Source organism: Erythrolamprus reginae, chromosome 12 (assembly GCF_031021105.1).
Source record: "Erythrolamprus reginae isolate rEryReg1 chromosome 12, rEryReg1.hap1, whole genome shotgun sequence".
Classification (NCBI taxonomy): domain Eukaryota; kingdom Metazoa; phylum Chordata; class Lepidosauria; order Squamata; family Dipsadidae; genus Erythrolamprus; species Erythrolamprus reginae.
Genome location: NC_091961.1, coordinates 7,608,589 through 7,631,647, shown reverse-complemented (window position 1 = coordinate 7,631,647; position 23,059 = coordinate 7,608,589). Strand labels below are relative to the sequence as shown.

General features: G+C 39.6%; 1 protein-coding gene across 1 annotated transcript in view; it reads right to left on the bottom strand.

The window, feature by feature from the left end:
- LOC139174775 (zinc metalloproteinase-disintegrin-like ohanin) overlaps nt 1-23,059 on the bottom strand; it is a 91,045-nt gene that overhangs the window by 6,152 nt on the left and 61,834 nt on the right. Inside the window, exons 15-25 of the mRNA XM_070765324.1 lie at nt 20,996-21,098; nt 19,158-19,314; nt 15,277-15,357; nt 13,818-13,896; nt 12,332-12,434; nt 11,146-11,242; nt 10,500-10,562; nt 8,933-8,980; nt 8,482-8,547; nt 5,403-5,474; nt 2,039-2,107 (exon numbers count right to left, since the gene is read on the bottom strand). Coding sequence (XP_070621425.1) covers nt 2,039-2,107; nt 5,403-5,474; nt 8,482-8,547; nt 8,933-8,980; nt 10,500-10,562; nt 11,146-11,242; nt 12,332-12,434; nt 13,818-13,896; nt 15,277-15,357; nt 19,158-19,314; nt 20,996-21,098 — 938 coding nt within the window. The remainder of the gene's footprint in view (nt 1-2,038; nt 2,108-5,402; nt 5,475-8,481; nt 8,548-8,932; nt 8,981-10,499; nt 10,563-11,145; nt 11,243-12,331; nt 12,435-13,817; nt 13,897-15,276; nt 15,358-19,157; nt 19,315-20,995; nt 21,099-23,059) is intronic.

The following is a 23,059-nucleotide window of genomic DNA, read 5'->3' as shown; positions in this document are numbered from 1 at the left end:
TGTGCCAGAATAAATAGGTAAAGAATATAACTTTTCCCCATACAAAATAAACTTTGCTTTTGTTGTTTTGATTTTTTTTTCTGAAAAAAATATACTATATGTTTATTGTTTATGATAGCTTCGGAATGATCAAGTTGATGACCATGCTTTTTTGGGGGGGAAATCACTGGAGAATTTATACCCAACGGGGTCAATATACACCCATCCATCCAAGTCTCTGTTGTGGTTGGCTCTGGCCCTGCTCCTGCCCCAGGGAATGGGGAGGTGGGCGCAGGGGAAACATGTCACAGGCCTGTGTTATTGCCGACAGAATCAAGTCAGAGTTTAGTTTCCTCAGACGAAGAAGAAGGTGGGAGTGACTCAGCAGAGGAGGGCTTGGCACACAGCCCAGGCAGTCAATCTTCCTTAACTTCTATTGCTTCAGATGATGACATTTTGGACCCACGCAAGCGCAGAATTATGTGTAGAAGAGACCAAGTAAGAACATATTACAGGAAATAAGGGAGGCCACCTGTGTTTTGGTGGGGCTCCAGTAATTAGGGCTGCTGCTATAAATAGCAGCATGTGGGTTTGGCCATTGTGGAAGAATACCTGTTGCAGTTTCGTCAGGAATCTTGTGTGCTAGACTTTGTTGCTTTTTCATGCCTTTGAAACCAAAGCAGAGCAACGTGTGTGTGTGTCTCACTTCGTTGGAAGAAGAAGGGGTGTGAAGTTTCTCCACAGCTGCTGGCTAAGTACTTAATGACTGCTTAAGGGAAATTGTACAGACTATCCGGTTGTTTTGGGAAGAGTGCTCTTTGCAATACAAAAAGATGCTTAGTTTATTTTGACTTTTGTGATAAAGAACATTGTTTTGAATTTTCAAATGTGTGTATGTCTGAAATTTGTACTTTTGAATTTTCGGGAGGCTCCTATCAGAGAGCCTGGCAGAACAGTCTCCAGGGTGTTTTATTTTAGGAATTAACAGCCGAACAAAGAACTAGTGTTTCTACTTCCATTTGTCCACAGATAACTTCTTTATCCCAGAAAGGCAGTTTCTCTAAAATGAATTGTTTGATATTGGAAATGTTAACTTAGATGACACAATTCCCTTTGTACCATTCTTATCAATGATCCATCATGTATCAAAGATCAGATGTTGCCATTTCCAATAATGGTGCTTTTCTACCCAAATGTAATCTTGTCACATGAGAACAAAGTATACCCTCTCGATCTTTCTACCTCTACCAGTTAAAAAGTCATAACTCTTTAACATCTTTATCATTTTTTTGTATTTTCATAGTGTTGTGGTTGGCTCTGAGCCAGCTCCTGCTCCAAGGACTGTGGGGGTTGATGTGGGTGAATCCTCCCATTATCAGAGGCCAATTTTACTGCTGACTGCTTCCGACAGCGAAGCGTCTGTAGGAGATAGTGAAAGTGAGGTGGGATCCACAGAGGAGGGAATTACAGGCAGCTCAATAGACAGTCGCCCCGTAAGTGATTCATCATCATTATCATCATTGGATTCAGAAGGGGAGACATTCATAGATGTGCGCAGACGCAGGGCAATGTCAAGGAAAGAGCAACTGCGGAAATACTATAAGAAATAAGGGAGATCACCTGTAGCTGGGGGTAATTAGGCTAATGGGGCTGCTGTATAGCCAGAGTTCTTGCATCTGGGCATGGAAGTTTATCAGTTCAGTGAAGGAGAGAAGTGTGTTTTGCATCAGGAATCTACAAGGACTCTTTGAACTGTTTCCAGGACTCTTGAACTAAATCATAGTTAAGTTTGTGACTTGAGAACTCTTGAAGGGTGTGTGGCTGTGACATCTTTACAGCTGCCTTGTATCTGCTTTGTGTTTGTTTATTGTTCTTCACAGCATTCAAGGCTGTTGCTTTAAAGCAGAGCACTTTGATTGACTAAAAGTGTGTTTGATTCATATTTTCCTTTTGATAAAACAGTGTTATTGACTTTACAACTGTGTGTGTCTGAATTTGAACTTAATTGGGGGCTCGTGTCGAGAAGCCTGGCAGAAAACATAGAATACCTGCCTCTTACCTGAGGTGGAGGGGGAGGAGGAGCTGGTTTAGACTTAAGGTGCGAGGGAGCTGGGTTCATTCTTTTTGTCTGTAAGAGAAATGCCAGATTACTTCTGTTAAATATTAACCAGCCAGTTATTTTACCTTCAAAATAGTAATAATAATAATAATAATAATAATAATAATGATGATGATGATGATGATGATGATGATGATGATGATGTAACTCAATTTCGTATGGACAGTTGGCGGAACAAAGCATTGCATGGCCGGTTCTTGGAGCAGATTGAAGGCAAAGTGGATAAAGAAAAGACCTGGTCATGGCTTACAAGTGGAACACTCAAAAAGGAGACAGAAGGACTAATACTGGTGGCACAAGAACAGGCCATTAGAACAAATGCTGTCAAAGCCAGAATTGAAAAATCAACAGATGATCCAAAGTTCCGACTCTGTAAAGAAACAGATGAAACAATCGATCACATACTCAGCTGCTGCAAAAAGATCGCACAGACTGACTACAAGCATAGACATGATGCTGTGGCACAGATGATCCACTGGAACATGTGCCGGAACTACCATTTACCAGTGGCAAAGAACTGGTGGGACCATAAGCCCGAAAAAGTGGTCGAAAATGAGCAAGCAAAACTACTGTGGGACTTCCGACTTCAGACTGACCAAATTCTGAAGCATAACACACCAGACATCCTGATTGTGGAGAAAAAGAAAGTATGGATCATCGACATTGCAATCCCAGGAGACAGCAGAATTGAGGAGAAGCAGCTAGAGAAATTAGTGAAATACGAAGATCTAAAAATCGAGCTGCAACGACTCTGGCATAAGCCAGTGAAAGTGGTCCCAGTGATCCTTGGCGCGCTGGGTGCAGTGCCAAAGGATCTCAGCGGACATTTGAGAAGGCTTTCAAACCTGACGAAGAGGAATAGATGGCCACTGTGTGCTGGACAAAAGCTAGGGCAGCCACCAGAAGGCAGCATTGACTGTTAGTGTGATGTAGCTGCGTGAGAGTTTTTCAATTTTTTAAATTTTTAGAACTGAAAGAGAGAAGAGACTTCCTTGAGAATAACCTGTGAAACTAGGACCTAAAAGAGGATGTGGAATTGTGGTTTTTCTCCACCTCTCCTGGGAAGTGGTGAGGACAGCTTTAGCATCATCTTGGAACAGGAAGTTAAGATGGTGAGCTTTTAAAAAAACTGCTTAGAGAATATTTTGTAATTAAAAACTGGGTTGTGTACCTCAAATACACTAGTAGATAGTACTGAAACCTTGAAGACTACAATATTTATATATACAGACTTGTTTTACTTATTTATTATTATCATTTTTATGGAATTTAGAGACAAAGAGAGAGGGAGGGAGAGAAAGAAAGGGAGAGGATTGCAGAGCCACAGTGCCATCTACTGGCAGAAGAGGGAAGTAAGCTGGAAGCTGTCAAGTCGCACAATGCATAACCTTGGACAGAAGATAAGAAAACACTGCCAGAAAACAATTCTGATGCGATAAGATGAATTAACTGAGATAGCTGGATAACTGAGATACAGTGTGGAATACTGAGGCTTGTTATTTTTAAATAATGTAATTCTTGAAATTCAAAGGGAAATATACACAGCAAAAGGCTTCGTTATTTTTAACTCATTCCTTTTTCTTTTGCTGTGTGAACTTTCTCTGAGTAAATATTAAAACTATTGGAGTTTGGCAGGGCAAGCTGGATTACAATTTATCAATATATTATCCCCTTTTGTTGAATAAGGAAGGATTAGGGTCTGAAGAATCTGAAGAATGCAATAAGAAGGATGGGAGTAAAAAAATGATACTTTTTTGGATTATAAGCCATTTTTGTATTTGTTTTCGTTCTTTGTCCTCTCTCTGTTTTTTTCTCTTTTTTTACTTTTTAAAATCTCAAATTATAACTGATTTATTTAAATATATTTATTTAATTTGGCTTCTATGCCTCCCAATCCCGAAGGACTCTGGACTCAACTGATCATTTCACTTCCTTCTCTTTGTGGATTATAAATTCTAAAATAACCAAATGTTAGGACAACACCATCATCATAGTCTTCAGTCTTCAGTGTCATCATCTGTAATTTCAAGCCCTTCTGGGCAGAGGACCCTGGATGCTATGTTACAACAGGAGAAAGCCAATGCGATACAGCTAGAATTAAAAGGATTGATTCAAGTGCTGCACGATGACTTAAAAAAATAATAATAATAATCAGGAAAGTAGAAGACAAATTAGAGATAGTGGAGGGTAAATTAGAGAATGTTCAACAAATGATGGCAAGTAATGAACAATGCATGCAGAAAGTAGAAGAAAAAGTGGAACAAATGATGAAAAAGGTGGATAATAGACTTACGCTAGTGGACAAAAATAAATAAAGAATAATAATATCACTGGAAATGGATAGGACTGGTTATTATCTGGGGTTCCAGAACATGAAGGAAGAAAAAGGAGAAAATCTAGCAGAGAGTTGTTGCCAGATGCCTTAGAGGTGGACAAAGAAAAAATCATTGCAGATATTGAGAGTTAATACTAAATATGCAGTGAGAAACAGACTTCCTAGAGAGGTCCATGTGGAATTTACAAAAAAAAAAAAGGCAATAAAGGCAGAGATTTTACAAAGATGAACCTGTAAAATACAAAGGGAAGGAAATGTTAATATTAAAACAGATTCCAAGAAGCATGAGAGAAATAAGGAGAAATGTCAATTCCTAATAAGATAACTAATGAAGAATGTAGTGAACTTTAGATGGTTGGTCCAGAGGGAATATTAGTTACCTGGGTGGAGCAAAGACATATAGAAAAATCAAAACAATTCTATGAACAATATTTTGGACCCAAGAGGGAACAGGAATAAGTGGAAAGGAAGAGACTAAATGACAAGAAGAAGTTACAGAAAAGAGGAATATGTAGCAAAAAAAGATGAAAGAGACTGGGAGGAAATAGCAATATGGAAGGACCCTTAATAAATTAGAGAAACTAAGATTTGACACAATTTGTTTACAAGAAGTTCACTTTAAAGAAACCATGTGAAGGTATTGGAATAACCTAAAATTGGGAAGCTATACACTTCCCTACCACAACAAAACAAGAGAGGAATAGCCCTTTATGTAAAAGAAACAATAGATGCTAAACAAATTTCTATGGATGAGGAAGGAAGAATTTTGCTTGTGGGGATAATGATGAACAATAAACAGATATTTTTTTTTGTAGCAATATATGCACCAAACACTAATCAAGAAAACTTTTATGGTAAACTTCATAAAAATAGCAGAATATATAGAACTTTCTACCTCTACCAATTAAAGTCATAACTCTTTAACATCTTTATCATTTTCTGTATTTTCATAGAATACCTGCCTCTTACCTGAGTTGGAGGTTGAGGTGGAGCTGGTTTAGACTTAATGTGAGAAGAAGGACTTGGATTCATTCTTTCTGTCTATAAGAGAAATGCCAGATTGTTTCTGTTAAATATTAACTAGCTATTAAGTATATGTTGAGTATACTATTGCTAACCTGCCCTTTGCAAACAGCCAAGAGTCTTTGATTGATTCAGTAGTATATAACTCTAACAATTCATTGTTAGATAAGATACAAATAAATATTTAAATTAAATTACTCTTGCTTATTTAGTTTACAACTTGACTGCACCAGGTTTGCATGGAAAGTTGAGGCTCATATTTAAAAACTGAACTGATAAAGGCTCATTTTTAGAACTTTTGTGAATAAAATAGAGAGATTAAGTACCAATTTGTTTCTTAATATTGCCCACCTATCCTCTTCTCCCCAAATGAAAGAGTCCCAAGCATTTTTCTCCAGGACATTGTGAATAGAACTTGGCAGTTGCAATACTGATTCTGTAAGGCCATTTTAAATCTCCAGTTAACCCTTGATGTAGTCTTGGAAAAAAGAAGATCATCAAGCAGTACAGATGCTATTGTGATATATAACATTTCACGAAATGAGCCAGCTTCTATCTAATACCTAAGGGCAGACAAGATGGACCAGGAGGTCTTTTTTCTGCCGTCAATCTTCTATGTTCCTATGTTTCTATGCCCATGTTCTGGCACCATTCTTGAATTACTGATCTACAAGTATTCCATGTATTCAGAATATGTGTTTACTGATCTACAAGTATTCCATGTATTCAGAATATGTGTTTAAAACAATTTAGCAGGTTATAAAGAGTGTCATTCACTGTCAGGCAATTTATGATGAAGGGTTACATGTTTTGCGCTAAGATTGGATGGCTTCAGTTTTCTTATGGGAAGTTGTTTCTTTGAAAAAAGGAACTATCAAGGATAATATCTGGAAAGTGAGTATTTCTGGGGCCCTTAAGTTCTTAAACAAAGGGAGTATTTTAAATGGAACATGTTAGTACAGGGTACATGGTTGTTAGGGATTGCCATTGTAAACTGCATATTGTACACTTGTACCAAACTTCTACTTAAGGAGTTAATGTGCACTTAAAGGGTTAACTTGTACTTGAAGAGTTAATATTCAAGGCTGTTTCGTCACTTCCTCATTGAAGCTATAAAAGCACATTATTTTGCTCAGTCACTCCCTTTACTTTTGCCTGAGAAGGGGGAGTCATGTTTAAGCGTCGTGCTTGTATGAGCTTCGTGCTTATTATCTGTTGTGGTTAGCTCTGGCCCAGCTCCTGCCCCAAGGACTGTGGATGTGGGGGAGACATCCACATGCTGCCGGCCTGTTTTGCCCCCCCAGTGGAATCTACTGATGAAGGCTCCTCTGACCAAGAAGACATGAGTGACAGGGAAGAGGAGAGTGTGGCAGACAGCTCAAAAGGAGATCAATTATCTAGCTCCTCCTTGGATTCAGAACAAGAGTTAATGATACAGCCACGCATGTGGAGAGCGATGCATAGGCAACAACAACTGAGAGATTATTATCAAAGAAAATGAGGCCACCTGTGGTTGGGTGGGGCTGTGGTCATTAGTGAGGCTGCTATAAATAGCAGCCTGTGGGTTTGGCCTTTGTGGAGGATTATCTGATTGTTGTGTTTCGTGACTGCTTTACTGACTTTGACCTTTTGTGTGCTGATTTTCCCCGCTTTGAAACTAAACCAGAACAAAGTGTGTTTCACTTTGTGAAAGAAGGACTGTGAATTACCTCACAGCTGCAAGATAAGTATCACAGAACTGATAAGGGACTTGTACAAATTACCAGTTTGTTTGGAGACCAGTGCTCTTTGCTATACCAAAAGAGGGCTTGGTTTCAGTGAATTTTCATTATAAAGAACATTGTTTTGAATTTTCAAACATCTGTGTGTCTGAAATTTGTACCTGTGAATTTTCGGGAGGAGTCTACCAGAGAGCCCGACAGAACATTATCTATATTGTATTTTGCTTTGTGCTAATCTTGTAATTGCTCAGTGCTTATTATTCTGTATTTGCTTCGTGCTTATTCTGGATTGTTTATATTTTGTTTATATGTAAATAATACTTATTTAACTAAGTCTGTGCCTTGGCTTTATCACACATCCATGCTCTGTTAAAATTCTCTGCTTGGTGTTGTCGAAGGTTTCATAGCTAACTGAGACAAGCCAACAGAACATATTCCAACTGTTTCCCATTAAAACTGGAGTTTGGACAAAGCTTGCGTGGGCATACTATTACTCCGTTACTGTACAAAAGAGCAAAAGCAAAATTAGAGGGTTGAGTTAAACGCATTATCAGTTCAGAGTCCCTGTATTGTCATAAGAGTCCCAAGTCCCGACCCCCTTGTAGGTCTTCTCCTACGGTTACTATTGTAGATTAACTGTCCTAGGTAGATAGAGATTCAAGAATAAGGCCATAATGCAATTCAACATATTAGTGGCAATTCAACCTCCCTTTAGAAAACCATCAGACCTAGACTTGATATACAACATTCCAAAGGCTTTATGTCTTTCTTGGCATTAGAAACATAGAAACATAGAAGATTGATGGCAGAAAAAGACCTCCTGGTCCATCTAGTCTGCCCTTATACTATTTCCTGTATTTTATCTTAGGATGGATCTATGTTTACCCCAGGCATGTTTAAATTCAGTTCCTGTGGATTTACCAACCACATCTGCTGGAAGTTTATTCCAAGTATCTACTACTCTTTCAGTAAAATAATATTTTCTCACATTGCTTCTGATCTTTTCCCCAACTCACCTCAGATTACGAAGAAAGAAGTGAGTACCTACTAAGTCTGGTTGTATTCAACAAGCAGTTTAAGCTACAATATGGTTAGGCACAATGCCCGGAGATTTAAATCCATTAAAAAAAAATCCCTACCAATTGAGGTTTTTCTCCTAGTGCAGTTCTTTGCCTTATTTTTCATTTGGAAAAGTGAAAGTTTTACACTGGCTAAAAGGAGTTATTATCACAAAGCTTCACCTAGTATTCTGCTATTAAGGAACAAAATATGTTGGAAGAATGGTGTTTAGGAAGCTGACATACCATAGCTGGATATATGGATTTTACTGTTGGAACAGGAGGTGGAGGCATGTTTGGTTTCACAATGGGCTGGAATGAAAGAAAATTGGAAGGGTTTTTTTAGTTGCCTTTGTACACAGTAATCAAAATGCATTTTAAAAATTCTTTCCACATCTATTGGAGATCATATTTCCTGCCGGGCTTAAAATTTGAGTCATCTGTCTGCAACAAAAATTAACTCTTATTCCCATTCTCCACCAAACGTGCAGTTGTATGAACTCAAAATTCCCAGCATTTTCACAAAGTGAAAAATTTTCCTTGATTTCTCACTTTTCTATAGGTTTCATAGAATGATGCATGACACTCGTCCCCCCAGAAGGGTGAGGAGGTTGTCAGGGAATTAGGAGAATCAGAGGGAACATCTACCAGTATTCTGAAGTTGTTAGATCAAATGGCCTTTCATTTAGAAACTTACCATTCTGGGATTTTCATATTTGTGTCTTAATGGTTCATCTGGGATTTTCTGTTAATAATGAAATAGTATCAGTTTAATCAATTGTTTTTTCGAAGAATGAGTGTGAACTCCCTAATTTTGTTGAACTCTCTTACAATAGAATCATAATGTTCCTATAACACTGGATATTATGCAGATTATCCAGGGTGAAGTCCAGTAGATACTAATAGGTTCTGGAGAACTGGTAGCAGAAATTTTGAGTAGTTCGAAGAAACAGGAAATGCCACCTTTGGCTGGCCCCAGGAGTGGGGAGAGAATTGGGATTTTGCAGTATCCTCCCCCACAGGCATGGGTTGGGGATGGGGATTTTGCAATATCCTTTCCCCAGGAGTGGGGTGGGAATGGAGATTTTGCAATACCTTTCCCCTGTCATGGCCACCAAGCCACACCCACAGAACTGGTAGTAAAAAAAATTGGATTTTAACACTGAGATTATGCCTAATCTATACAGGGATTTAGCATGCAGAAAGGAAATAATAATGTAATTAGAAACTACTTATTGCATTTCAGAATATTAGTATGAATTTTTCAACAATCAGGTTAATAAGTGTGTAGATTATTTGTTTTCCATTTGCAACATTCTAGATCTTAAAGTTGCTAAGTTTGAAAAAAAATATTATATGCATATCTAGTACAATTACATTATCTCTATACAGTATTTGCTCATAAGGAAGTATATTGAGTCCAATGGATGTTGCAGCCAAATGGACATTAATAAAAAAATTTCACATTTGTTTAAAATCCTTCATGTTTGTCATGTAGCTATATTCACATTTCACAAATAGCTGTCGTGTTCTAATCATAATATATTGTATGAGCCACAGTGCTTAGTTTGCACTAAACCATAAACCATGATTGATAAACTACAATATTCTGATCCATACAACATGCCAATCTGAAATAAAACTTACTAGGTTCAATATAATATGTACATTCATACTACTGAATGGTGATCTATCATCTATCTATCTATCTATCTATCTATCTATCTATCTATCTATCTATCTATCTATCTATCATCTATCTATCTATCTATCTATCTATCATCTATCTATCTATCTATCTATCAATCATCTATCTATCTATCTATCTATCTATCATCTATCTATCTATCTATCTATCTATCTATCTATCTATCTACTTACCTACCTACCTACCTACCTACCTATCTACTTACCTACCTACTTACCTACCTACCTACCTACCTATCATCTATCTATCTATCTATCTACTTACTTACCTACCTACCTACCTACCTACCTATCTATCTATCTATCTATCTATCTATCTATCTACTTACCTACCTAACTACATACATACATACCTACCTACCTACCTACCTATCTACCTACCTATCTATCTACCTATCTACCTATCATCTACCTATCTACCTATCTACCTATCTACCTATCTACCTATCTACCTATCTACTTACCTACCTATCTATCCATCCATCTATCTAGTATTTTGTTTGTTAAAGACTGCTCTCGACCCATATGCAAGAACTGTTCCATTGAACTTTACTCACAACTTGGACTTCTGGTGTATTTCCTTGGAATGGATTTGGGAGGAGGAATCTGGAAGAATTTATCTGAAAGGAAGAAACAGTCAGACTGTTTGAGTATATTGGTTTTAAAGCCAGTATCTTCAAATACTGAAGCAAATCAGTTAGAAGCCTTGAAGTTGCCCTTCCATACATACATCATCCCAGTAAGGTTAAGCTTAATTATTTTGTGTTGCTTAATTTACAAACACATTCTATTGAACTTATTGGGCAAACAATAGGTTAATTCATTACTTATAGCAATTGTGTGTAATTTTTGTTTTTGAAAACAACAAAGAATTGTGTTGCATGTTGAAAAATAGCAGGTTGATTGACATTATCTTATGATCACGGCAATAGAAGCAATAACATGTTTCTCTCTATGTATAACGAATAAAAAAGGCAAGCATTTCATCTGTGTGAAAAGCTCCAATTAGCACAGTTTCAACATCTGGTTTTTTGTTTTAGGCATTGTGTGGGGTGGTGGGCGGTGGTAAAGAGCCTCTAAACCCAACCAGGCTCCCCAATTCCTTAAATTGTCACTGGGGAACCTATTATAAAACCAATGGATAAAGCATTTTATAAAATTTCAGTGTTTTACTCTGCTCAGGCAGCCCATTTGACCTCTCACCTCTGGATCATTGGACACTGGACCAAGATGCTGTTTCCTCTTCTGATCTGGACCAGGGAAAGAAGGATTTGTGGCCACAGGTGCACTTTTGTGAATGCTGCCATAGAAGAATAGAATATTATAGTTGAGATGGGATTCTGAACTATACCCAACACCAAAGTCAAGGTAACACTGGAAATACTGTACATTTAATGTCTGTCTGTCTATCTGTCTGTCTCCTTCCTCCCTCCCTTCCTCCATTCCCTCCTTCCTTCCTTCCTTCCTCCCCCCTCCTTTCCTTCCTTCCTTCCTCCCTCCCTCCCTCCTTTCCTCCCTCCCTCCATTCCTTCCTTCCTCCCTCCATTCCTTCCTTCCTTCCTTCCTTCCTTCCTTCCTCCCTCCTTTCCTTCCTTCCTTCCTCCCTCCCTCCCTCCCTTCCTTCCTTCCTCTTTTCTTCCCCCCATTAAAGTAACTTGTTACCTGAAAACTGCTGATATCTTAGAACCTGATTTATACATATAATTGAAGGGCTGTGCATAAGTGCACCATTATGCCTACCGGCCCTGTCCTATTGTCTTCATTATCATTACTTACTACTTATTTTATGCTTATACAAACTACAATTCCTTACTTGCTTGACTGAATGAATAAATAAATAAAAATATACTATAATTCAATTCATACTATAATCTAGTCAATTTCTAGTAACTTCAATGAGAGATTTCCTGAACTCAATATCCAGTTTTATACAGCTTTTTCCAAGTCGGAATATGTTCACTCTCCCCATTAAGTTGGGAGACCCCACCATTGCTGTTTTCATGGGACTCAGCCAAAGGAGGGTTCCTCCTGGTTCACCTGAATCAATAGCAAACAGCTGGTGATGTCACAATGATGTCAAGGAACTGGTTCTGTTGATGCCGGTCCATGGATGCTACCATTTTATTTTTGGAATTTCTTTTCTTTCTTTGAATGTTTTTTGGGAATGTTTTTTCTGATTTTTTTCTTCTTCTGCCCATGTGCAGTTTCTGGCACTGCTCATGCACCACCATCTTATTTTTGGTGTGGGGGGGGGGCATTTTTGAGAATTTTTGGCGTGGGACAAAGCGAACCAACTGCAAGGTAAGTTAGAGCCCACTCCTGGACTCAGCAAACTGTCAATCTCCCCACACTTAAAAGAAGCTTGGCTGAGAACATTCAAAAGCTTCACCTGTCTTTTTTCTTCTTCTTTAAAACACGGCAGAAGAGAACAGTAAGGACGATGGCTATGATTATTAAGACTAATATCACAGTTACAACAATGATGATGACATCTAAAAAAAATAAAGAGAAAAGGCTATGAATAGATTTGATGGAATCACAGTGGAAACATAGAGACAATCAGTTGGAAATTATATTGTTCCAAGGCCTGGCAATTTCTCACCCCTTCAATAAGAGTCCTTAGAGCCACTGTTGAGAATTGGCCAGAATGTAAAAGGCAAAATATTTGTACAATGTGAAGAGAAACCAGAGTATGAGAATTGGCTAGAATTTATGCAATTTCTCACCCATGCAATAAGAGTCTTTCCTAAGAGCCACTTTTGAGAATTGGTTAGAATGTAGAAACATAGAAACATAGAAGACTGACGGCAGTAAAAGACCTCCTGGTCCATCTAGTCTGCCCTTATACTATTTTTTTGTATTTTATCTTAGGATGGATATATGTTTATCCCAGGCATGTTTAAATTCAGTTACTGTGGATTTACCAACCACGTCTGCTGGAAGTTTGTTCCAAGGATCTACTACTCTTTCAGTAAACTAATATTTTCTCATGTTGCTTTTGATCTTTCCCCCAACTAACTTCAGATTGTGTCCCCTTGTTCTTCTGTTCACTTTCCTATTAAAAACCCTTCCCTCCTGGACCTTATTTAACCCTTTAACATATTTAAATGTTTCGATCATGTCCCCCCTTTTCCTTCTGTCCTCCAGACTATACAGATTGAGTTCATTAAGTCTTTCCTGATACGTTTTATGCTTAAGACCTCCCACCATTCTTGTAGTCCGTCTTTGGACCCGTTCAATTTTGTCAATATCTTTTTGTAGGTGAGGTCTCCAAAACCGAATACAGTATTCCAAATGTGGTCTCACCAGCACTCTATATAGCGGGATCATAATCTCCCTCTTCCTGCTTGTTATACCTCTAGCTATGCAGCCAAGCATCCTACTTGCTTTCCCTACTGCCTGACTGCACTGTTCACCCATTTTGAGACTGTCAGAAATCACTACCCCTAAATCCTTCTCTTCTGAATTTTTTGCTAACACGGAACTGCCAATACAATACTCAGATGGAGGATTCCTTTTCCCCAAGTGCATTATTTTACATTTGGAAACATTAAACTGCAGTTTCCATTGCTTTGACCAGCTAGTAAAGCTAAATCATTTACCATATTACAGATGCCTCCAGGAATATCAACCCTATTGCACACATTGTGTGGGATTTAGCTTCTGCACATGTGCAGACTATGGTACATTTGCTATAAGATATACTGAGAAAAGAAAGATCTCCAAAATGTCCAGTATTAGCATTTGTAGGTGGAATAGCAAATAATATTAGAAGTATCTGCTCACCCCAGGAAAATCTATTATTATAGGGGGGGGGAATCTATTTATGTCCCCAGATTCTGGGGGGGGGGGAGTGCCACCCTGAATTAACTCACATTTATTTCCTGTTGGGTCATCACAGTAAGGAGGTGCTGATCCTTCTTTGCACTGGCACTGTAGTTCATGGTCACATACCTAGAATAGCAAAGATCAGTATTAATCTTTGAAACAAATACAAGAAAAAACAGACAGTCAACATTTCTCGTCCTTCCGTCCTTCCTTCCTTCCTTCCTTCCTCCCTCCCTCCCTCCCTTCCTCCCTCCCTCCCTCCGTCTTTCTTTCTTTTCTTTCTTTCTTTCTTTCTTTCCTTCTTTCTTTCTATTTTTCTTTCTTTTTTTCTTTCTTTCTTTCTTCCTTCCTTCCTTCCTTCCTTTTAAGACTGAATAATGAACCATATAATGAACCATATAACTGAAGCAAAAACTGAGCCATGGTGGTGTAGCGGTTAGAGTGCAGTACTGTGGGCTACCTCTGCTTGCAGTACTGCCTGCCTGCAATTTGGCAGTTCAAATCTCACCGGGTTCAAGGGAGCACACTCAGGGCACCATCACCACATGCACTGAGAGATGCCTGCAGCACAGGAGAACACAGGTGAGGTCGCATAGACGGAGGTTGGGCAGGCTGCTGTTGCTGCTGTTGCTGCTGACCCCAGTTGCTGCTCTAGGTGCCCCAGCAAAATTCGGCTGCAAAAATTGCCGGTTTCTTTGCTGTCGTGCATGCACAGTTCTTGCACCCCCATTCCACTTCAGGCCCATCCCTGGTCATAAGTGTGAACAACAGTCATAAATTCCTTTTGTCAACCCCATTGTAGCTTTGAATGGTCACTAAATGAACTGCTGTAAGTCTAGGATTATATATTAGATCATATGCTGCAACGTCCTGCTTGTCGGCAACTACTTCAGCTTCAACCACAACAACACAAGAGCACACAACAGATTTAAATTTAATATTAACCGCTCCAAACTTGACTGTAAAAAATATGACTTCAGTAACCGAGTTGTCGAAGCATGGAACTCATTACCGGACTCCATAGTGTCATCCCCAAACCCCCAACACTTTACCCTTAGATTATCTACGGTTGACCTATCCAGATTCCTAAGAGGTCAGTAAGGGGCGAGTACAAGTGCACTAGAGTGCCTTCCGTGCCCTGTCCAATTGCTCTCCTATATCTCCTATACCTTTCTTATATTCCTATATCTCTTCTTCTATTCTTTCATTGATAAGTTCTATTACTATACCTTCTTTTCTATTATTTCTTAGATATATTTTACTATGAGTATCTCCTCTATAACCTTCATCATGTATTTTACTATGTGTATATAGATATATATACCCACTAAAACCCTCATTGTGTATTGGACTAACTAACTAACAAACGAAAGAAAGAAAGAAAGAAAGAAAGAAAGAAAGAAAGAAAGATTACCTGTAAGCTTTTTATAGGCCAAGCCCAAAGCAGAACAGTCTAAAAGAACATGGAGAATACTTTAGTCAGAATATAAAATGCAAGATGCTTACAGAGTCTCCTTTGCATTTCTGTGAACAGTTGGTCGATCTATAGGCTGTTTCTATCTCAATACACTCCCCATTGTTGCAGACCTGAAAGCCAAAGTAAAATATTATGAATACCATAAGACAGACGTTTCCTACACAACTAAACTCTGCCATTCTCTAGATTCTAGAGAAAGATTCCAGAGAGTCTAGAACAGTGATGGCAAACCATTTCTTCCTCGGGTGCCAAAAGAGCATGTAGCTGCACTATCATGCATGAACGAGTGCCCACATCCATAATTCAATGTCTGGGGAGGGCGAAAACAGCTTCCCCCCCCCCCAAGAGACCTTCTGGAGGCTGAAACAGCCTGTTTCCCAACTCCTGGTGGGCCAAGTATTTATTATTTATTTATTTATTTATGGGATTTGGATGCCGCCCCTCTCCGTAGACTCGGGGCGGCTAACAACAGTAACAAAAAACAGCATGTAAATCCAATACTAAAACAACTAAAAACCCTTATTGTAAAACCAAACATTCATACATGAAAACATACCATGCATAAATTGTAAAGGCCTAGGGGGAAAGAATATCTCAGTTCCCCCATGCCTGACGGCAGAGTTTGGTTTTAAGGAGCTTACAAAAGGCAAGGAGGGTGGGGGCAATTCTAATCTCCGGGGGGAGTTGATTCCAGCGGGCCGGGGCCGCCACAGAGAAGGCTTTTCCCCTGGGCCCCGCCAAACGACATTGTTTTGTTGACGGGACCGAGAGGAGGCTCACTCTGTGGGACCTAACCGGTCGCTGGGATTTGTGAGGCAGAAGGCGGTCTCGTGGATACCCTGGTCTGGTGCCATGAAGGGCTTTATAGGTGATGACCAACACTTTGAATTGTGACCAGAAACTGATTGGCAACCAATGCAGACTGCGGAGTGTTGGTGTTACATGGGCATTTTTGGGAAAGTCCATGATTGCTCTCGCAGCTGCATTCTGCATGATCTGAAGTTTCCAAACACTTTTCAAAGGTAGCCCCATGTAGAGAACATTACAGTAGTCGAGCCTTGAGGTGATGAGGGCATGAGTGACTGTGAGCAGTGACTCCCAGTCCAAATAGGGCCGCAACTGGTGCACCAGGCGAACCTGGGCAAACGCCCCCCTCGCCACAGCTGAAAGATGTTTCTCTAATGTGAGCTGTGGATCAAGGAGGACGCCCAAGTTGCGGACCCTCTCTGAGGGGGTCAATAATTCCCCCCCCCCCCCAGGGTGATGGACGGACAGATGGAATTGTCCTTGGGAGGCAAAACCCGCAGCCACTCCGTCTTATCCGGGTTGAGTTTGAGTCTGTTGACTCAAGTAGCCTCGTGTTTCACCCTCCCCAGGCTCCAAAGGCTCCCTTGGAGCTGAAGGAGGGTAAAAATGCCCTCCCCACCCCCGGAGGCTCTCTGGAAGCCAAAACACCCTCCCAGAGCTTCTGTGTGAGCTAAAAATCAGCTGGCTGGCACACACATGCACATTGGAGCTGAGCTAGGGCAATGGCTCACGTGCCAACATATATTGCTCCGCAGGCTACCTGTGGCACCTGTGCCATAGGTTCGCCATCCCTGGTCTAGAACAAAACCAGGATATTCAATACATTTCTTCCAAATTCTATACGGTGTAAAAAGACAGGGATATGTGCAATTCCTGATCCTTTAAAATAAGCTTTGGAATTGCTTCAGCACTTCTAAATGGCTTCACTAAATTAATGTCCTTTAGGTCAGTGTTTCCCAACCTTGGCAACTTGAAGATATTTGGACTTCAACTCCCAGAATTCCCCAGCCAGCATTCACTGGCTGGGGAATTCTAGGAATTGAAGTCCAAATATCTTCAAGTTGCCAAGGTTGGGAAACACTGCTTTAGGTCACAACCATTTCTCCCCCTGATTTTCTCTTTTCTTTCTTCCACTTTTCCATACCTACAAGTTAAGAGATAGAACTGTCCCTATCCAGAAAGTGTTGCAAGGGAGAATCACAAGGCTATGAGAAGACCAGGTATTTTGTTCTTAGAAGAATGAAATAGCCCTGAACAATGGACATTCACCTGAGGAGCCTTGGTGGCCCAGTGCTTAGAATGCAATATTGCAAGCTAACTCTGCCCACAGCCGGGAGTTAGATCCTGATGTGGCTCAAGGGTGACTCAATCTTCCACCCTTCCAAGGTCAGTAAAATGTGGATCCGGATTGTTGGGGGCAATAAGCTGATATTCTAAACTGCCTAGAGAGTGCTTAAATAGTGATAAATAGTGATGGGCGAACCCAACGGTGTTCGGGTTCGGCAAGTTTGGACAAACTTTACGCAAAATTCAACCAAACCCGAACTCGAACCTGTTCTGTCTGGGTGCCCCCAGACTTCAACACCAACTGGAAAAAGCAGCCAGACACGCTGGTAAAAGCAAAAGCACTTTATAGTTTGAAAAATAAACACAGAGGAAAACCTGTTCTTCCCAACAGGCAGGCTATGAGACTTCACAGCAGAGTCCTGATGGCCAGACAATACAGCAGACTTCTTGCTGGCACACCCACCACTGTAGAGAATAAGACCCACACCTTTCCCCCCCAAGGTTTCAGTATTCAAAGTCACAAACCAGAATTCCAAGACGCCAAAGATCACAGCCAGGTCCCAGGACTCCCAAAGATACTACTCCACAAGACAGGAAGGGTGGGTCTGCCTTTTCAGCCTTTCCAGAGAGCACCACACCCAAACCCAGCTGTTGCCTCTTTAGTGCTGAAAGTACCTGGCTAATTGTCCCCTTCGTTGTGTTGCTCTTCTCTGCCGGAGATCGATGATTGCTTGTGCATTTTCATCTAAGGAATCCAGGCTGCTTGCTGGGGAGAGCTCCCTCTCGGGGGACTCTGGCTGTCCTCCCTCTCCCTCAGCCTGAGATTCCTCCTCCCCGTCTGCCTGAACCTCCTGTTCCTCCCCCTCCCCCTCTGAGCAGGAAGCCGGCAGAGGATCAGCCATTCCCTGAGGGGCCTCAGACGGAATCACAACAGAACCCGAAGGGGGAATCCCTCCCACGAAGAGATTCTGGGGGTGGATCTTTGACGTCACCGGCAGGTTGCTAAGGACACCAAGGTGATCACTTCCTGGATTACATATTTATTTTTACGCGAAAGGACCGCCCTTTGCTTGCAGCGCCGCTGCAGCGTCCTTTTTCGTAAAAATAACAATGTTTATTTTTATGTGAAGACCTCCCTTTGAAGGAGCTGGGGAATCCCTCCCGCAAAGAGATTCCGGGGGCGGAGCTTTGACGTCACTGGCAGGTTGCTAAGGACGCCAAGGTGATCACTTCCTGGATTCCATGGAATCCAGGAAGTGATCACCTTGGCGTCCTTAGCAACCTGCCGGTGATGTCAAAGCTCCGAACGCCGAAAGTTTGAAAGTTTGAAAAAATTTCGGGTTCGTGTTTGGCATACCGAACACCGCAAAATTCGGTACGGACCCGAATTGTGTGGGTTCAGTTCGCCCATCACTAGTGATAAAGGGACGATATAGAAGTCTAAGTGCTATTGCTGATTTGTTGAGGACGCAAATGATGACTCTGTAAACATGATCTAAGTATTGCCCACAAGATCATATGCTGCAACATCCTGCCTATCGGTGACTACTTCAGCTTCAACCACAACAACACAAGAGCATGCAACAGATTTAAACTTAATATTAACCGCTCCAAACTTGACTGTAAAAAATATGTGGTGGCTGTTTGCAGGAAAAACAAAACAATAAAAACAAGAAGGCTAGATGAGGTTTTTCCCCCCCTACCTAGATACACTGTAGTATGCAAAATGTAGACCAGCTTTCAGCAAGATCGAGTGAAAAAATATTTTACTGATTGCCCCTTACAGCACGCACATTAGCAGCAATCTTTTACTAACCATTCCTTCTCCACATTTTGTTCCAGGATCAACCATTCCAACATCTTTCTCATTTCCTCTTGGAAAGCTGGTTTTGCATGATTCAAATGAAACCCGGCTTCCACCTGTGGGCAAATTTGAACCACCTGTGCAATAGAGCTTGCCACATCTTTTATCCCTGGAAAGGAAATAATCAATTCCCTTTTAATGAACAAGAATGGATTCATGTTCCTTTGCTCTATCTTGTAACTCAAAGTCTACGGAGAGGGGCGGCATACAAATCAAATCAAATCATGTTGAAAAAAAAATAAATAAAATAAAATAAAATAAAATAAAATAAAATAAAATAAAATAAAATAAAATAAAATAAAATAAAATAAAATAAAATAAAATAAAATAAAATAAAATAAAATAAAATAAAATAAAATAAAATAAAATAAAATAAAATAAAATAAAATAAAATAAAATAAAATAAAATAAAATAAAATAAAAAATAAAATAAAATAAAATAAAATAAAATAAAATAAAATAAAATAAAATAAAATAAAATAAAATAAAATAAAATAAAATAATAAAATAAAATAAAATAAAATAAAATAAAATAAAATAAAATAAAATAAAATAAAATAAAATAAAATAAAATAAAATAAAATAAAATAAAATAAAATAAAATAAAATAAAATAAAAAATAAAATAAAATAAAATAAAATAAAATAAAAAATAAAATAAGTAGCCATTCCAAAACTGACTCATATTTCTGTTGATTTTAGTGAGATGGTAGAATCATGTTCTCATGGATGACAATATTTCTTACATTACCCTTACATGTCATCATAATAAATGAGGACCCAAATGCTGACTCTGTAAACGTGAGCTAAGTATTGCTCACAATATCATATGCTGCAACGTCCTGCATATCGGTGACTACTTCAGCTTCAACCACAACAACACAAGAGCATGCAACAGATTTAAACTTAATATTAACCGCTCCAAACTTGACTGTAAAAAATATGACTTCCGTAGCCGAGTGGTCGAAGCGTGGAACTCATTACAGGACTCCAAAGTGTCATCCCCAAACCCCCAACACTTTACCCTTAGATTATCCACGGTTGACCTATCCAGATTCCTAAGAGGTCAGTAAGGGGCGAGTACAAGTGCACTAGAGTGCCTTCCATCCCCTGTCCTATTGCTCTCCTATATCTCCTACACCTTTCTTCTATTCCTATATTTCTTCTTCTATTGTTTCATTGATATGTTTTATCCCTATATCTTCTCTTCTTTTTTAGATATATTTTACTACGAGTATCTCCTCTATAACCTTCATTATGTATTTTACTATGTGTATACCCACTAAAACCCTCATTGTGTATTGGACCAAATCAATCAATCAATAAAAATAAATAAACCACTTAGAGAGAGCTGTGAATAACTGTGAAGTGGTATATGTAGGGTGTCCAAGGGGAAAGCATTTTGAAATTCCCTGACATTTCCCTGTAACTTGTGATCTAGTTAAGGAGTGGTTGTAGATGATGTCATATCAAACGGCTAAGCCATGGAGAAATAACAGTGGCTGAGGAAGCAAGTTGTTGCCACAGTTGTGCTAATTTTTGCTTAACTGTGCCAAGCAGTGTGATCTGTTTTTTTTAACATGATTTTTCCCTGACTTTTAAACATTTTAATACAGTTTAGTTTTTTCCCTGATTTATTCCATTTTTTTTTCACGAATTCACTGATATTTCCCAAACCGCCCATCTCCCTGATAATTCCCCGATTTCGCTCTTTTCCAGGTTTGCTGGACACCCTGTATATAAATCTAAGTGCTATTAGTGCTATAGTAGGGAATAATGTAGATTGCTTACCTTGGTTTACATGGAATATATGTACCATTTGCTTTTCTGCAGTGGCCGTAATAAATCCCTTTCTGGTTGACTTCAAAACATGAATTTGCAGCCACTCTTCCATCTGTAAGAGAGAGTAAGGAAGAAACACAAATATTTGAGCATGTAACATGCCAACAGGATAAAGAATGGCTTAAGGTATATGTGGCATACCACATCTCAGACATCAACACCCTTGAAAATGTCCAAAGATATTTCACCAGAAGAGCCCTTCACTCCTCCACTCGAAACAGAATATCCTACGAAAATAGACTAACAATCCTGGGCCTAGAAAGCCTAGAACTACGGCGCCTAAAACATGATTTGAGTATTGCCCACAAGATCATGTGCTGCAACGTCCTACCGCTCAATGACTACTTCAGCTTCAACCGCAATAACACAAGAGCACACAACAGATTCAAACTTAATACGAACCGCGCCAAACTTGACTGTAAAAAATATGATTTCAACAATCGAGTTATCGAAGCGTGGAACTCATTACCGGACTCAATTGTGTCAACCCCTAACCCCCAACACTTCTCCCTTAGACTCTCCACGATTGACCTCTCCAGGTTCCTAAGAGGCCAGTAAGGGGTGTACATAAGTGCACTGGTGTGCCTTTTGTCCCCTGTCCAATTGTCTCTCCTTTCTTTCACCTATCTTATATATTCTCTTCCTTTCATATATCCTCTCCTCTAAGTTCACTTTCACCCTCTTTTATATTATCACATGTCTATTTTTCTTCCTATGTATCTGTGTATTGGACAAATGAATGAATGAATGAATAAATGAATGAATGAATAAATAAATAAATAAGGTATCTCAGAGGAGTTCCAAATAATTTAGTAAATGCTCACTTATTTGTAACCAATTATTTCATAACCCATTACTTATCTAACCCTCATTAAGCAGGAAGCATTCACCATCTCATAAAGTGTTACAATAAACTTGCTTATTACATTTTATTGACCCAGGGCTGAAGCCCCTATCGTGCAACTTTCAAAAGACTACTTGGTAAATCAATGGCTGTCAAGAAATCTGAATCCAGATTACGTCCTCTGTATCCCCGTTTTAAAACTTCATCATAAGTAGATACAATACAATAATACAATACTATCAACTTTATTTGATTAGTCAATTGACCATATCAAAGCACAAACAGGGACCACATTGGTTGTCATAAGGCTGTGACTGGTTAAAATCTCCGGGACTGCCTTCTGCCGCATGAATCCCAGCGACCAGTTAGGTCCCACAGAGTGGGCCTTATCCGGGTCCCGTCAACTAAACAATGTTGTTTGGCGGGACCCAGGGGAAGAGCCTTCTCTGTGGTGGCCCTGGCCCTCTGGAACCAACTCCCCCCAGAGATTAGAATAGCCTCCACCCTCCTTGCCTTTCATAAGCTCCTCAAAACCCACCTCTGCCGTCAGGCATGGGGGAAATGAGATATTTTTCCCCCTAGGCTTCTACAATTGATACATGGTATGTTTGTATGTATGATCGGTTTTATAACAAGGGTTTTTAGCTGTTTTAGTATTGGATTTTTACATGCTGTTTTTATCACTGTTGTTAGCCGCCCCGTGTCCATGGAGAGGGGCAGCATACAAATCCAATGAATGAATGAATGAATGAATGAATGAATGAATGAATAAATAAATAAATAAATAAATACAATTGGATAAAATAAAGGGAATTTTGATGAATAAGTTAAAATGCAGTACTATAATATGCTAAAATTGAGTAGTAAAACGTGAGAATATAACTCATGCAAAGGATTATATTAAGCAAATGTAAGGTACTGATATAAAATATTCTTAAGTGAATTCATCTCCTTTCCATGCCACCCCAATGGGCACACCTGTGTATCCGTGCGTGATTTCGCTACCTGCCCAGGTGCAGTAACATAATTGCGTGAAACTCCGCTAGCACTCAGAGCCGCGGGAGTGAGCACACGTCACCGTTCCACCTTAGCAGCCCACCTCTGGAGGGGGTTGCATTCCAGAGGAGTAAGAGGCAAGGGTCTGCCTGGATATCATGTGTGAGAAAAAG